Source organism: Sciurus carolinensis, chromosome 10 (assembly GCF_902686445.1).
Source record: "Sciurus carolinensis chromosome 10, mSciCar1.2, whole genome shotgun sequence".
Taxonomy (NCBI): Eukaryota; Metazoa; Chordata; class Mammalia; order Rodentia; family Sciuridae; genus Sciurus; species Sciurus carolinensis.
Genome location: NC_062222.1, coordinates 100,587,591 through 100,603,014, shown reverse-complemented (window position 1 = coordinate 100,603,014; position 15,424 = coordinate 100,587,591). Strand labels below are relative to the sequence as shown.

Below are 15,424 nucleotides of genomic sequence, written 5' to 3'. Positions count from 1 at the left end.
AATTGGGGGTTTCCTAACCAAGGTGAGAGAAAGCAGCCCAGACGGGTGACTCTCGCCCAAACCCGCACGCCTCTGGACAGTGGCCTTTGCCAGACGAACACCAAGGTGAGGTTCGCACCGCGTGGCCGCATTAGGCACCTTGTCTGCCTCATCTGCCCCCTTCCCAGCTCGGGCTGCCCCATCTGGGTCCCCAGCCTTCCTCGCTGACTTCTAGTGACGCATCCTCGTAGGACTGGTTCAAACAAGGGCACCACCGATCCGGAACTGCTCTTGCTTATTCCCTCCTGCACGCAGGCAGCGCTACCTCTGCGGCTGCCTCAATAGTGGGCCCGGCAACCTGCTTTGGGCCCTACGGCTGGGTCCCAGCCGAAGGTCCCGGTACCGTGACTTGTGTCCCTTACAGTCGCGTAGGAGGCGGTGGCGCCCGCAGTCGCGCAGGACGCACAGGTGGTGTCGGGCCCCGGAGGCTGGGTTGGGTGTGATGGGAAAGGGACCAACAAGCCCGGCCCCACCCCGCCTCGGATCTGCACGCCGGCCAAAAGACTGGCGAACCAGCGGGCAGTCGTCTCAGGGAGGAGAGGTGGAGCTCGGACGCAGGGCTGTGGGGACGCGTTCGCTGGCGGGGAGCGCAGGGCGCGCGCGACGGCTCGGCCCCCGAGACTTTTCTAGATAGCGCCGCTCGGCTGGGCGTGGCGGCGATGCCCTCCCTGTGGAGAGAAATCCTCCTGGAGACCCTCCTGGGTAAGCCAAGGCCGCCCTTGCCGCGTTTTGGTGGTGCCTGCTCCCCTGGACCTCCCCGGAGCCGCGGCGCTCCGCCCGGTTGGCTGAGCTCGGGCAGGGAGAATAGCGCGTTCTGTGCCCAGAATGGAGATGCTTATCGTCCCCTGGGAACTTTTGCTACCGATGGGAATAAAAGACAAGACCCAAAGTGAGGTTCCAAAGCAGAGGATCCGGCGAGGTGCCAGCGGGAGACGGTGCTTCCCGAGCTCCCACGCAGCTCTGGGATTGCAAATTCGCTAGGGGTTGGCTTTGAATTCGCATGGGCAGTACAGCCTCGCGCCATCTCCCATCTCTAACTTCCTACAATCCAGTACTGAACTTCAGATTTCCCAAGGAAAAGGGCATCGGTTTTCCCCAGGGGCTGTAGGTGAGCACTGGGCTGCCTTAAGTCTTGCCTCCCCGCACAAAGTGGCCTTGCTGGCTGGCGGTTGTACACTTGGGCATTTGGCGAAAAGCATCTGACTAGAGTCTTGTTTGTTCAGTTACCAGTTTTGCAAAAAACACCAAGGGCTTGCTAGTGTAATTCTGTCAGAGCTTATGATTTAAATCCGAGTACCCTGATAAACATTTGGGAAATCGCTAGCACCTCTCTGTTCATTAACAAAAAAATATCTTTCTGCCCTGGCGAGGAGCCCTCCGGAAAACCTGATTTTCAGGGAACTGGTATTTCTCAGGAGAGCCTCAGACTCTGTTTTTCTGCCTCACCTTGTATCTTCTAAGTTGGGAGATGTAGTGAGATCCTCTGATGCTAGGACTCTGTACTTGATCTCATCCAAGCCTAACAACTCTGCAAGGTGGTTTAAAGTCCTATGTCTCTGATTAAGAAAGGGAAGTTGAGAAGTAACTTGGGAGAAATGTACCACACCTAGTAGTTAGAGAGCAAATGTGGAGACAGATTGCTTGGGTTTGAGTACACTCAACTATTTGCTACTTATACACCTTACATAATTACCTAACCCTAGAGTAGGTGGAGAGCAAACGTGGAGACGGATTGCTTGGGTTTGAGTACGTTCAACTATTTGCTACTTATGCACCTTACATAATTAAACCGAGTCTCAGGATTTTGTTTGTATGTTGTGTTGTCTCATGTTTGTTTAATTAGTTTTTGCATTTGTAAGGGGGAGTAGAAAGAGTTTCCATCTCATTGGACATGAGGTTGTTGTGAAGAATAAGATGATTTATGTCAATCCACAGCACAGAGCCTAGAGCGTGGTAGGCACCCACGAGGGTTAATGGTCCTTATTGGACAAGATCCCACAGTCATTGGCAGATGTGTGACTGACTTCAGATGGGGGTCGTCAGCAACCCTGCATCACCTCTTAAAGGCTAGTTTAAAAGGGTCTACCAGCAAGAAAATGATTGTTGCCTAACTACAGAGCTTAAGGTGTACTTGGGGTGGAAGGAGGGAGTCCTGCTGTTAAACTGCTCTTTTTGATTTTTAAAAAATATTTAACATCATATATGTACATATATTACTACATGACTGAAGTGATCCTACAATATGTATAATCACAAATATGAGAGATTACACTCCATTTATGTATGATCTTTCAAAATGTATAAGTGCATTCTACTGTCATTTACGACAAATTAGAACAAATTTAAAAATTAAAAAAAAAAAGAAAAGCAGGGCAATGATAAATTCAGATTCAGGATACTGTCTATCTCTGTGGGGGAATAAAGGAGATGGGATTAGGGAAGAGCCACACAAAGGTTCAAAAGTAATAATCTTTTGTTTTTTCTTAATCTGGGTGGTAGGTACACAGGTATACACTGCATCATGTTTTCTTATACCTTTACAAATACTTTATGAACCAATAAAAAATAGTGCAATTTGAAAAAAAAATATTTAGCATTATATATGTATGGGTCAACTTATGTAAGGGAATTTTATCAGTCAGAGTCCTGATAGGAAGCCAGAATCAACTCAGATGGTTCAGATAAGAGGACTTAACTTACTAAAGGAAACACCTATAGGAATGTGGCTTGATTAAAGAATGAACAGGGGATGTGGGGGTGGGCACGACAGCAGGAAGTCATTCTTAACCAGGGTCTGACCAGTAGGGAAGGAATTCTGTTACTGGTACCCAATTATGGCATCCAATTAAAGCTGGAGGCAGGTGGTGGGAGTGGAGTTGAGGGCTACTGTTGGAAACAATGCCAAAGTCATAACTCACTCTCTTCTGAACTTTTTTTATAGGATATGTTTCGTGGTCTCTCTACCATGGCTTGGCACCGTTGATCTATTACTTTCCCCTGCAAACACTGGAGCTCACTGGGCTTGAAGTTTTTGGTATAGCCTTTCTTTCTCCAGCACTCCTAACAGTGACTCCTTTCTGGAAGCTGGCTAAGAAGAAGTGGATGCTTACCCTGCTTAGGATCATCACTGTAGGTAAGATTTCAAATTGTTTCTTTAAGGTTTTTCTTTTTAGTTAAAAATCAAGTGAAATAATGTAGACTGTTCATTGCAGGCTAAATGACTGAATGAAAAAAAAATATCAAAGTTTTTTTTCCCTTTCTACCACCATAGAAGAGTTTTAGTAAAACTGGAAGACTAGACTGAGAGTCAATGTGCTTTTACATTTTCTGATATTTCTGCCAGATTGGAAAGGCCTAAAAAAAAAAAAAAAAAAAAAAAACTCACTGAAAAGAGGATAAGGATGTGTTGGAGAAAGGTCAACTCTCGAATACAGTATGTTTTTCTTTCCAACTATAACTCAATATTTAGAAAAGATTGGAAAAGATTGTTAAATAATGCTGCATAAGAAATGCAAAGATTGCTGGCACACACCTGTAATCCCAGCAGTTTGGGAAGCTGAGACAGAAGGATCGAGAGTTCAAAGCCAGCCTCAGCAACTTAGCGAGACCCTAAGCAACTCAGTGAGACCCCCTCTCAAAATAAAATACAAAAAGAGCTGGGGATGTGGCTCAGTTGTTAAGCACCCCTGAGTTCAATTCCTGGTATATATAAAAAAAAAAAAAACACAAAAATTATGCACAACATATATCATACAAGCAATCAAACAGCAGCACAAGAAAACAATTTGCAACTTTTACTCAAAAATCCAATTTCATATATATATATATATATATGTATATATATATATATATATATAGTTTCTACAACCAATGATTAAGAAAAAAGACCAACTCACTAGAAAAAGAGCAAAAGATATGCTCAGTCACTGGAAAGGAAGTATAATCAGTTCTTAAAGATATAATAAAATATAAATACTATAAATTATGCAATACATATTTATTTATAATGTTTTGTTTGGTCAAGAAAAAAGTTTCACTGTAGAGGATCAAAAGGGTGAGAAAACATGGACTCCTGCATTGCTGTTGGGCATGAAAATTGGCACAACCTCTGTGTTGGGTACTTGAGCAGTATGTGTTCAGGTTACAAATCTGTGTATAACCTTTTATCCAGGAGTTCCACTTCTAGGAATATATCCTACAGAGGAACTCTAATGGTAAACTTACATGATATTTAATCATTGCAGGGATATTTATGATAGCAAGACTGGAAATAATGTGTCATCTCTAAAGAACAGGTTAAATAGATTATGATTATGAAACTTGGAATACTATAGAATACTATGCAGCACAACAGAGAGACTATTATTTATGAAATGAAGTGGGTTGGTCTTCAAAATATATTTTCAGAAAGGATTGTTTTAAATAGTGCATATTATAGAATGTTAACCTGTGTTTAAAAATGTTTGGATAAAAATATATTTATTACTTGGTTGAACATGCATTACAGATCTCCAAAAGGATTTTAAAATGGTAGCATTTCAGTTGCTACTAGGGTGGAGAATTTGGTACCAAAAGACAGGATCAGGGAGGGAAGTTTGCACTCTATCCCTTTGAATTCTGAATTTGAATACATTGCATTGCCAAAAAATAATTTAAAATTTAGGGCTGGGGCTGTAGCTCAGAGGCGGAGTGCTTGCCTAGCATGCACTAGGCACTGGGTTCGATCCTCAGCACCACATAAATAGAAATAAATAAATAAAATAAAGGCATAAAACCAGTAACATTAAAAAATAATTAAAAATTTAAACATATACTTGCTCTCATAAAGAATTGAGTTTTTTCCATATTAATAAATATTTAGAAAGCTTGGAGTAGTATTGGTGGTAAAAAAAATAAGAACATTAGTTATGGAGAATAGATTTGCAAAGGAAAAATGCCCTACTTCAGGCTGGTTGGATCCATAGTTGAAAACTTTGGGCTTCTTGTCCTCCTGTTATAACTCAGTAAAGGTGTCTGAGATTTGTGTGTGGCATCTCTTCATGAGTCATGCTGTATGGTCCTGTCTGAAAACAGTCATGTGACTTTTTTCAGAAGCAGTACCAGGAATCTCTATGACATTGCTGTCTGTTTTTCTGTCATTCCCTGAAGAAGGCAGAATACAGTGCATGAGTTCTGTGGTTCCCAATGAAGGTGTAAAACTTTTGTTTTTGAAAACAACTCAGGAAGAATAGTGGGAAAGACTCCTAGAAACTGTACCATTTGTAAAGATAGCATCCAAAGGCATTGAAAGACATGTTGAATTTATAGATCATGAATTTTTTAGCTCCAGAATAGCCATGAAGTTTTCCACCCTGAACTGAGTACATAGCAACTGATTCCACCTGCTGTTGGCTTATACAGTATCCTTATGTGAATCACCGTGGTCTCAGCCTTGCAAGATTCATTTTCTCATTCCACTCCAGGTTGGCTTTTTTGGGAGTGATCTTATCAGTGCCCTTCATCGCCCTTGCTCAGTACTGATGGTATGGGCTCACCTACAAAGTCACCAACTGAGTAGTTACTGGGAGTGTTTTTCATTATTAAAGTCCAGTTCTTTCCAGTAACTTCTAGTAACTATCAGGAAAATAATAATAAGTAAGTTTGGGGTGGTTATGGTATTTGATTGTGATGCTTCTGCCTGATATTCTCTTTTCACCTCCTCCCTTCATGAAAACCTATCACTTTGAGTGGAAGTAGATCTGCATTTAAGAAAGCAGGTAGGGAAAGTCACTTGAGATGAAGAGGCCAGTCTCTGCCAGGTGTTGTTCCAGGTGACATCATTGATGGAACATCAGTGATGCTAAACAGAGGCTGCAGTTAACCATGATTTCCTTTCAAATGCTTCATCTGGACAGGAAGAAACTCTGTTTTTAGAGTCCTAAAGGATTCTTACATAGCCACAAAGGAGGTCTGAGTGTTGCATTTAGTCTTACCTCTGGCACCTCAGATGCTATTTAATTAACCATGAAACTAGCTCTTGCTCATTGACTTAGATTATTTTTGACCATAAATATTTTCTCCCTTTGGGATGGCCATAATAAACAGACCGACAATAACAGTGTTGGCAAGGATGTGGGGAAATTGGAACTTTCATGTATCGCTGGCAGAAATGTAAGAAATGTAAAATAGTACAGCTGGTTTGGGAACCCGTTTGGCAGGTCCTCAAAATGTTAAACGGAGTTATCATATGACCCAGCAGCTCCACTCCTTGGCATGTACCCATGAAAAATGAAAGCATATGTTAACACAGAAACTTGTACAGAAATGTTTATAGTAGCTTTATTCAAAAGAGCCCCCAAATGGAAACAACCTAAATGTCCATCATCTGGTGAATGGATAAACAAAATGCAGTATATCCATGCAATGAAACATTACTTAGCCATAAAAAGGAATGAAGTACTGATACATGCTGCAACATGGATGAACCATGAAAACATTATGCTCCGAGAAAGAAGTCAGACACAAAAGGCCTTGTATTGTGTGATTCTATTTGTACAAAATGCCCCAAATAAGAAAAATCCAAAGACACAGAATGTAGATTAGCGATTGCTAGGGGGCTGAGCATGGGAGAAGAGCGAATGGGGAGTGACTGCTAATGGATATGTTTTTGTTTTTGTTTTTGGTGGGGGATGATGAGAATGTTCTGGACTTAGTGGTGATAGTTGCACAGCTTTGTGGATGCACTAAAACCTATCGAGTTCTATATTCTAACGTTGTGAATTTTATGACATGTGAACAATATTTTAATAAAAAAATTTAAAAGATGGGTATATAATTATTTATTAACTATCTCAAATATAAAGATAGCATCAGACCTGACATTTATCAAATGTGGATCATTGAGTAGCGATGCTTGCTTGCTGGAAATGCTCAGCTCGCCTTACTTTTTTGTAGGCAGCCTAGCCTCCTTCCAGGCTCCAAATGCCAAACTTCGGCTGGTGGTCCTTGCACTTGGTGTGTCTTCTTCGCTGATAGTGCACACCGTGACTTGGTGGTCAGGAAGTGGTTTGCAAAGGTATGATTCGTGTCTTATGCACCTGTAGACATAAGTGCAGTCACTAAAAGGAAACTTGGGGCCAGGAGTTCCAAGTTACAATTTTTACTTTTCGTATGACCTTGTAGAAGCCTCCTTTGCCTCCTCTTCACAAAACTAGAATGGGAAATTGCTACCAATCTCAATAACTTTTTTTTTTTTCTTTTTTGGTATCAGGAATTGAACTGAGGCCTCACAAATGCTAATCACATGCTCTACCACAGAGCTGTACTCCTGGCCTCAATAACATTTTCATTTTTTCATACTGGGAATTGAGCACAGGGACACTTTACTGCTGAGCAGCATCCCCAGTCTTTTTTATTTTATTTTGTTACAGGGTCTCACTAAGTTACCCAGGTTAGCTTCAGATTTGTGATTTTCCTGCCTCAGTCTCAGGAGTACCTGGGATTACAGCTGTATATCACTATACAGTGCCCCAGTAATGTTTTGAGAATTAAAGAATTTTAACAAGTTGCCTCGGTAATGGGCAATATAAAGGCTAAGTCAAGTATATTACCAACAAGACAATTTCAGATACTCATTCTATGAAAAAAATTCACAATGGACGTAGGACACTGAATTACCATTTGAAAGTTTTTAAAAATACTTTTGCACTTACAGGTACCACAGAATCTGGGGATTTATTTTAGGACAGATTCTTCTTGTCGTCCTCCGCATATGGTACACTTCACTCAACCCAATCTGGAGTTGTCAGATGTCCAACAGAGTGATACTGGCATTAAGTACTATAGCCACACTTGATCGCATTGGCACAGGTAAGTGTATTTCAACGTATTTCAGGATCATCTCTCTTGCAGAGTTTTCCTTTTCTATATGAATGTAATACAAAAGGAAAAGAAAGTTTATAAAAATAGTTTTCTGCACTGTATCGCTATTTCAGTTGCTTTTCCCATTCTGAAATAGTAACTGACAAAGCCATTGGGCTGTTATCTAGCAGAAGACCACCTGTTCCTTGACAGTACAGATAGGGAAAATAAAAAACATGTACCATGTACCACAGTGTCCATGAGAGAGGAGAGTCAGCTGTTCTACCTGTACTCACATTCCACGGTCTTCCCTCTCCTTCCTCTGGACTGGCCTTCTGGAGTGGTATTTTCCATCCTCCACCTTCACACTGGCCCCAGTATATCTGGGGAATATGGGAAAGTTACTGGATATATGGGAGTGGCAACTACCTAGGTTTTTTCCCAGGAATCTGAAATTCCAAATCTGAAGCTTGAAAAGTTAGGAAATCTTGCACATTCAAACCACTTTTCAAATCCCCTGCCTCTTACTGGAGCTGACTTTGCTTGGGATATACAGATACACAGCTTGGGAGTTTACTTCACAGGCCAACTTGAGACTGAAAAGAGAGGAGAGCGTTACTGGATTCTAATTAACTTGCTCTCGTCTTTTTGTGTAACTTTCAGTGAGTCACCTTTCTTTTGTAAATATAAGGAGAAGTTGCCCAGATTAAGGCAGGTGTGGAGAATATTGGCTCAGCATGAACAAAATGTGCTTGTCTAATTCCCCTCTGGCCCCAATCTTGTCATGAAACAGAGGTAACAAAATGGGGGAAATTAAGCAAGTAAATGAGTCATGTGACTTTAGCATTAGAACATTTAGAGCTCAGTCTACTCCTCTAATGTAAGTTTTATATTGCATAAAACACTCACGTGTAGGTGTGCAAATTCGGCAGCACATTGCTCAGGTACAGCCAGATAATGATCAGGACTTCAGGGGACTGACTTGAGTTTCCTTCTCTCTTGCCTTTGCAGGGCATCCATCTCTTCCTCTGTTTTTGTCCTGTGCCCCCATTTCCAGAACTCAGATCTTCACTGACTTCCCCAGGATCTCTGAATGTACCAGATGTGGTGTTTTTTATTCTTTATTGTTGTTGTTCAGTTTGTAGAGTTATTAGGTCCTGGGGATGGAGTCACACCCATACTGCATTTTACTCAGTAAATTCAGTTTGAATGATTCTCTTTCTCCAAAGACTCAGTTTAGCTGACCCCTCCCACACCATCCCCATCACCAGAGCTTTCAGCCAGCTCCTCCTTCCTCTGATCCCATTCTTATCAGAATCACTTTCTTCTGCCAGCCTCCTGGGCAGACCCTACCACCTCCTACGATGCAGAGGGCTTCACAGTCACAAAGTCCACTAGACTCTCTGTTCCTGTAAAGGTACTCCTCTGCTGGCCTTTCTTGGGTTGTTACATTTTTGTGTGTGAAGACTTTGCTGTGATGCACTGGAATCTCTTGGTGACAGCACCATGAATTATGCCAGTATGACAGTTAAGGAGTCCACTGCCTAAGCTCCAGTCCCCATCTCTGTTTCTTTTTATTATGTTTGTGATCTTGGACAAGTTAGTTGATCTCTCTGGGCCTATTTTCTAATCCGTAAAAGGAGATTAGTATTAATCTCCTAAAGTTGTTGTAAAGATTGAGTGAGTTACTACAGAAGGTTCGGGAGAGGGTTTGGCACATAGTAACTGCCCAGTCAATGCACACTTATTACTCTGGGCACACACACACCCTGTTGGGAGGAAGCAGCCTAATATACTGCAGTTCACTCCAGTTGGATGACATTTATCCCCTGAATGTGTCATTCACTTTTTCAGAGTATATTTTTGCTCATTCTGTTAACTTCATACGATGTTGCTAGCTCTCTGCATTTTTACTTGTCATATTTCAAAATACCTGTTTTCCCTTAAACCATTCCTTATCTAGCCTTCCAGAAATCATCTCTGCCAGAACAGCTGCAGGCGTTCTGCTTTGTATCATAGTAGCGTGTTCCGTCTTCCCCTTTCTAGAGAAAGCCTTGTAAAGCCAGACACCATTTCCCCCTGGTTGAAAGTCTGTTAAGTAGCGAGGGTAAATTTCCATGTAACTGACCCTTTTTCATATCTTAAAAATCTTCTAGATGGTGACTGCAGCAAGCCCGAGGGGAAGAAGACGGGCCAGGCGGCCAGAGGCATGCCCTCCAGAACCACCCGGCTGCTGGCCGGCGCTGCCTTCGGTAGCCTCGTGTTCCTCACACACTGGGTCTTTGGAGAGGTCTCACTTGTTTCCAGATGGGCAGTGAGTGGTCATCCCCACCCAGGGCCACATCCAAACCCATTTGGGTGAGTTTGAGTTTGGAAGCCAATCAAGAAATTGGCAGTTCTGGCTGTCAGAAGACATTTCTCCTTTGCTGTTTCATATCCATTCTCCCTAGATACCAGCAATGGTTCCTGAAATAATCATGAACTCTGGAGATGGGGAGCCAGAAGGGCATTTCCCCTGTACTGAAGGACTGTGGCAAAGAGGATGAGGCAACAGAAGGGATGTGCCTGAGAGGTTCCCAGAGCTTCTGCCCAGTCACTTCAGGAAATCCTCTCACCAAAGAGTCTCCTGGGTGGCAGGGAAGGTCCAGCATTGCTACCCGTTTCCCCCAGACCCTCCTGTTACAGTCACGCACGTGTGGTAGAGAAACCACATCGCCTTGATTATAAAACGCTCTTTCTGCCAGTACTCTCTGCCAGACGGACGTAATAGTAACAATTGCCTTACAGAACTGTGAAGATTAAATGAATAATAACACAGATAAAAATCTTAAAATAGTTCTTAGTGTGTATTAAGTACTATTTTTAACTGTATTATAGCTATTCTTGCTTCTGATTTCCCCCTAATTTAAATTCTTTTTTCCCCCTCCTCCTATAAGTTTTTGCCAGAGTAGAAAAAGAGTAAAATAGTTTGTAGCTATTTTAAGAAACACGTAACTGTCAGTTATTGATCAAACTGACACTGACTCAGGAATGCACCAACTGTATTATTGAGGTTGAGAAAAGAAAGAAGAAAGGCAAACTATATGGAAACTATTGCCAATGCCTTTTTATTTTGGTCTTTGGCAGAGTCATTTAAAATGTCACATGATCAGTATGGACTATAATTTATAAGTGTGAGAAAATTCCAGTATTGTGTTTACCTTGACTATGAAAGACTGCAGATGCCATTTAGCTGAAGTCAGAGTTTTTATTACTTCAGCGTGCCTCATGCATAATAATGTTGTCTCCCAATGGGCTTTCATTTCCCATTGGTTGTTTCAGACTTGTTTTACCTCTTGGATGTACCTAGACATAAGAGGTATATATCAGTTTTGTTTTTGAAACAATGACATATTAAGAGCATCAAATGTCTTCTAGCATTTTCTTTTCTTTTCTTCACAGAGGTGCAGTTCTGCTGAGCCTGGCAAGTGGGTTGATGCTTTCAGCTTGTTCCTGGTTTCCCAGTGCTAGTTTAATCTGGTGGGTTACAGGTACGTGGAATTCACCTGCCCCTTTTTTGGAGATTCCATAATGAAGCTCCATTTTCTTTTCTCTTTTACATGTGACAGTTTTGTTCCCCATTCTTCTACCCATCTTTGGGGTCCACGTGTGCTTTTTCAAAGTCCTGGACCATTTCTTCCTAGTCACACCCTTTATGATTCCAGAATTATTGATGAAGACTGTTGAACTGGCACATGCCACATAATTTTTTTTTAAAATTAAACAATTTAAAAAACAGGATAATTTAATAAATTTAATTTAAACATGATTAAGATCACTCTGGGTTTGATCCTGTATACCACCACATAATATACACTTCACATACTACTTGGTTGGCCACAATAAGAGAAGACAATCATCAGTGTTGGTGGCCCTCTCCCACTCTCCTTTCAGTCCCTGTGAGCACGAGGGAGAATTGCATCATTTTCCTATGATTGAATGATGCCACTCCTCCTCCTTCCCCTTAAATGGCAGGAATGGTTGTACACCAATCATTGTTGGCATTAAGTAAAAATCCACTACTCTTTTAGAGAGCAAATACTATATTTGCTTTCTGTGAGATGTTCTTCTACATATTAATTAAGCAGGCAATTCATAGTGATGCCCTTGAGGCTGTGAGACTGTATCAGTAGTAGAAAACACGGGATGAAAAGTATCATAAGTAAATTTCTGCACATCACAGTGCCCTCCATCAGCCTTGCATGGAAATGCAAGTGTAATCAACATGGGCTGCTAACTTAATGAGGTTGGCCAGGTCCTCTTCCTCCTGGAGTTGTGTGAGCAAAGTTGTAGTCACGTTGAGCTGTTTGTACTTGCTGGTGTGTTTTCTGGTAGACATTCCATCTGGACTCTGGAAGTAGGTGTGTGTATAGGAGGAATGCTTATTCTCCTCAGAGAGCTACTACATGGGATTCCTGAGGAAGAGGGCCAGATAACTTTGTTAATACTGAATTTGCAATGAACGTATATAATTTCTTAATCTGTATGCAATTTGGAAAAGGAGAATGAAATGCATCAAAAATTTTTTCAGCATTTAAAGCATACGTTTTCTTATAAAATATAAGCAAAGAGCTTATTGGTTACCAGCTTTGTTTTGAACCCAGGAAAACTAAGGGACACAAAAACATAAAGAATAGAAAAACGGTGAACGTATAGTCTTATCCTTATTTTCCCAGGTAAGTAAGATCAAACCTAATTTAGTTTTGAGAGTCAAACCTAATCTAGTTTTGCTGTCTCTCTGTAGTATTAAATAGTAGTATTAAAGACTGCAAAGGCAAATATTTAAGGCTTCTAGTTATAGGCTATTTTAAATATAGGAAACCAGGCCATAATTCATGAGCTGCTTTTCCCTTTCTGATCACATGTTCACCTGAAATAAGTGGGAGATTACATTTAATTATCTGGAGGTGGTGCCCACTTTTCATTGTGATTCATCTTTAAAAACCACATGATAAAGCAGAATGTAGTGAAATGAATCATATTTTCCCATCATACATAGAAGTTTCTAATTCAGCTGATGACAGCATGACATTAATTATGATGTGATCAAAGAATTTCATAAAAACAAAAATACAGGAACTTTCAAATTCATAGCAATTACATAACAAAATAATTAATAGTTATGTTAGAAAAAAGGCATAGTTGTAATTAGTGCACTGATAGGACCCCAGTGCACTACCCAGTGTGCATATAATTCTCTTGTATGAAACTCAATCTATTGAAAATTACCATGTCAGTTCTTAGACACATTATTAGAGTACCTATTATCATTAATTCTGCTTGATGTCTTAGATGTAAAGATTTGGGAAGGATTATTTGGAAGGGTTTAGTCCCAAACAAGTTAAAGTATACATACAGTTAAGTGAACAAGGCAAAGTGACTAATGGTTTGTATCATAGACTCCCACTAGTGTACAAAAAGGAAAGGGAATGCGCTTGCCAGTGTACCTCTTCATATGCATCAGACCCTCTGGAAAGGTGTAGAGAAGTAAATGCTAACTTTGGTTGCCTTCCTTAAGGGAAACTAGTGGGTCAGATGTCCCATTTTCTGTACCATTTCTTCTTGAACTTCAAAATTATAATTTACTTAAAAATATAATTTTAGTTTATTAAAAAATATAAAACCTATTTTAAAATAGAAACTAAATTCAAAATAAAAGCAATAACTGTCAAGGAAAATTTAATAATTCTTTGTAGTAAGACAAATATGATCAAGTCCTTCTAACACCTTTAGACTCCAATATCAAGTTAGGGCTCATTCTTTTTAAATGAATATTAATACCAGGGGCTAGGGCACATGCCTATAATCCTACCAACTTGGGAGACTGAGGCAAGAGGATTTCAAGCTCAATGCCAGCCTCAGCAACTTACCCTGGGCAACTTAGTGAGACCCTGTCTCAAAAGAAAATATAAAAAGGGCTGGGGATGTGGCTTAGTGGTAAAGCACCCCTGGGTTCAATCTTTGGCACACAAAAAAATAAAAAAGATAAATAAGAATAGACATTGGAAACTAGTAAACAGGAAAATTTCACTCTCACTAATAATTGTGCAGGAGCAATATAAAAGGTCATATCATCATAACTTTGGTAAAGAGTTTTAGAAAGGAATAACTTTGGCAGCGTTTCAAAGGAGTGGAATTTCAGCAACTTTTCTGGAAGTGGTAAAGCCCAGTACAACCTTCAGGGCAGCAATTGTCCGTGAGCAAAAGCTTTAAAATGCTTATGCCCCTTAACGCAGGTTGTCCTGCTAGGGATTTGTTTTATGGACGTAATCAGAGATGTGGTAAGAGATTTGTTGTCAAAGAATGATAATCATCACACTATTGTTTTTAAATGTTTGACACTGGATACTTCACAAATGGCTGATAGGAAAATGGTTACATGTGTGGTGGTATATTTATTCAGTGGAGTACTACGTATACATAAAAGTATTTTAGAAAAATTAATAACATGAGAAAATAGTCTTCATATAATATCACTTAAAAAGCAGCATTTAATTCTTAATGTGAGGCATAATTCCATTTATGTAAAAATACTTCTCTGGATTCGTAGGAAAAGGCTTAAGAGAAATACATGGAGTATTGACCGTGACCTTCTCAGTCTTAGGTGATCCTAAATTACTTCTTTGTAGTTCTGAATTTTACAAATTTCTATAGCAAATAGACATTATAGTTGTTTTATTTCAAAATGAAAAATCACCATTGTAGGCTATATTTGAAGTATTTGAACATCTCACTGTAGAGTTAAGCTCCATGAATCTGGCTCTGGAATCTGGCTCTCGTGGTCATCTGAGTGAAGTTCCTTTTTAAAGTGGGCGTGAGCCACATGGTATTGCACTGTGATAGTGGCAGTGGCACTTGTTGATGGATGTGAGCCGTGGGACAGTAAGAAGCTATCTGGGGCCACTTTCTGCTCCCCACTCCTGTTCCTGGAGTTGCTGCACTGAGCAGTGAAGTCTGTTGTGAATACATTGAAAGATGGGTCCCAGGTATACAACAGCGATTGAATTGCTTCAAAAATGCCGTTTGTCTGTGGGAAGGTCTTGTGTCGATGGTTCCATGGAAGGCTGGACCTGAAGTACTGTTTCAAAGCTAATTTTACAGGAATTGGGTGACTTAACTAATATTTGCTAAGTGCCTGTTGTGGACCAAGCAGGATGCCCAACCACTAACACCTTTTAACTCAGGGACAAAACCTGGGGAAGCCGTGAACCATTGTATTGCCATGATAGTTGGATAAGATACAGACTGCAGAGTTACTACATCGTAAGTCACATCTTTTGATGCTGTGTGGTTGGAAAAACCTGTGTATGTATTTTAGGATAAAGGACAGCATTTAGATAGCTAGAAATTCCTTTAGAAGGTATCTCAACAAAAATGTTCTAGAAATCACACCAACTGTATATGTTTTTGACTTTTCTATATCTGGCTGGTTAAATTTGACGAGCATATTTTTGGTATTGCAGATAATTTTAGTTTTTAATGGTGGTAGGATCACAATGCCAATTAT

The 15,424-nt window shown here is 40.5% G+C and overlaps 1 protein-coding gene across 1 annotated transcript in view; it reads left to right on the top strand.

Annotated features, from left to right (window-relative positions):
* The first annotated feature begins 513 nt into the window (after nt 1–513).
* The window catches only part of Cwh43 (cell wall biogenesis 43 C-terminal homolog), a 56,910-nt gene continuing 41,999 nt past the window's right edge, over nt 514–15,424 (top strand). The window contains exons 1-6 of the mRNA XM_047567451.1: nt 514–741; nt 2,981–3,172; nt 6,973–7,093; nt 7,733–7,887; nt 10,035–10,236; nt 11,320–11,408. Coding sequence (XP_047423407.1) covers nt 699–741; nt 2,981–3,172; nt 6,973–7,093; nt 7,733–7,887; nt 10,035–10,236; nt 11,320–11,408 — 802 coding nt within the window. The 5' untranslated portion in view covers nt 514–698. The remainder of the gene's footprint in view (nt 742–2,980; nt 3,173–6,972; nt 7,094–7,732; nt 7,888–10,034; nt 10,237–11,319; nt 11,409–15,424) is intronic.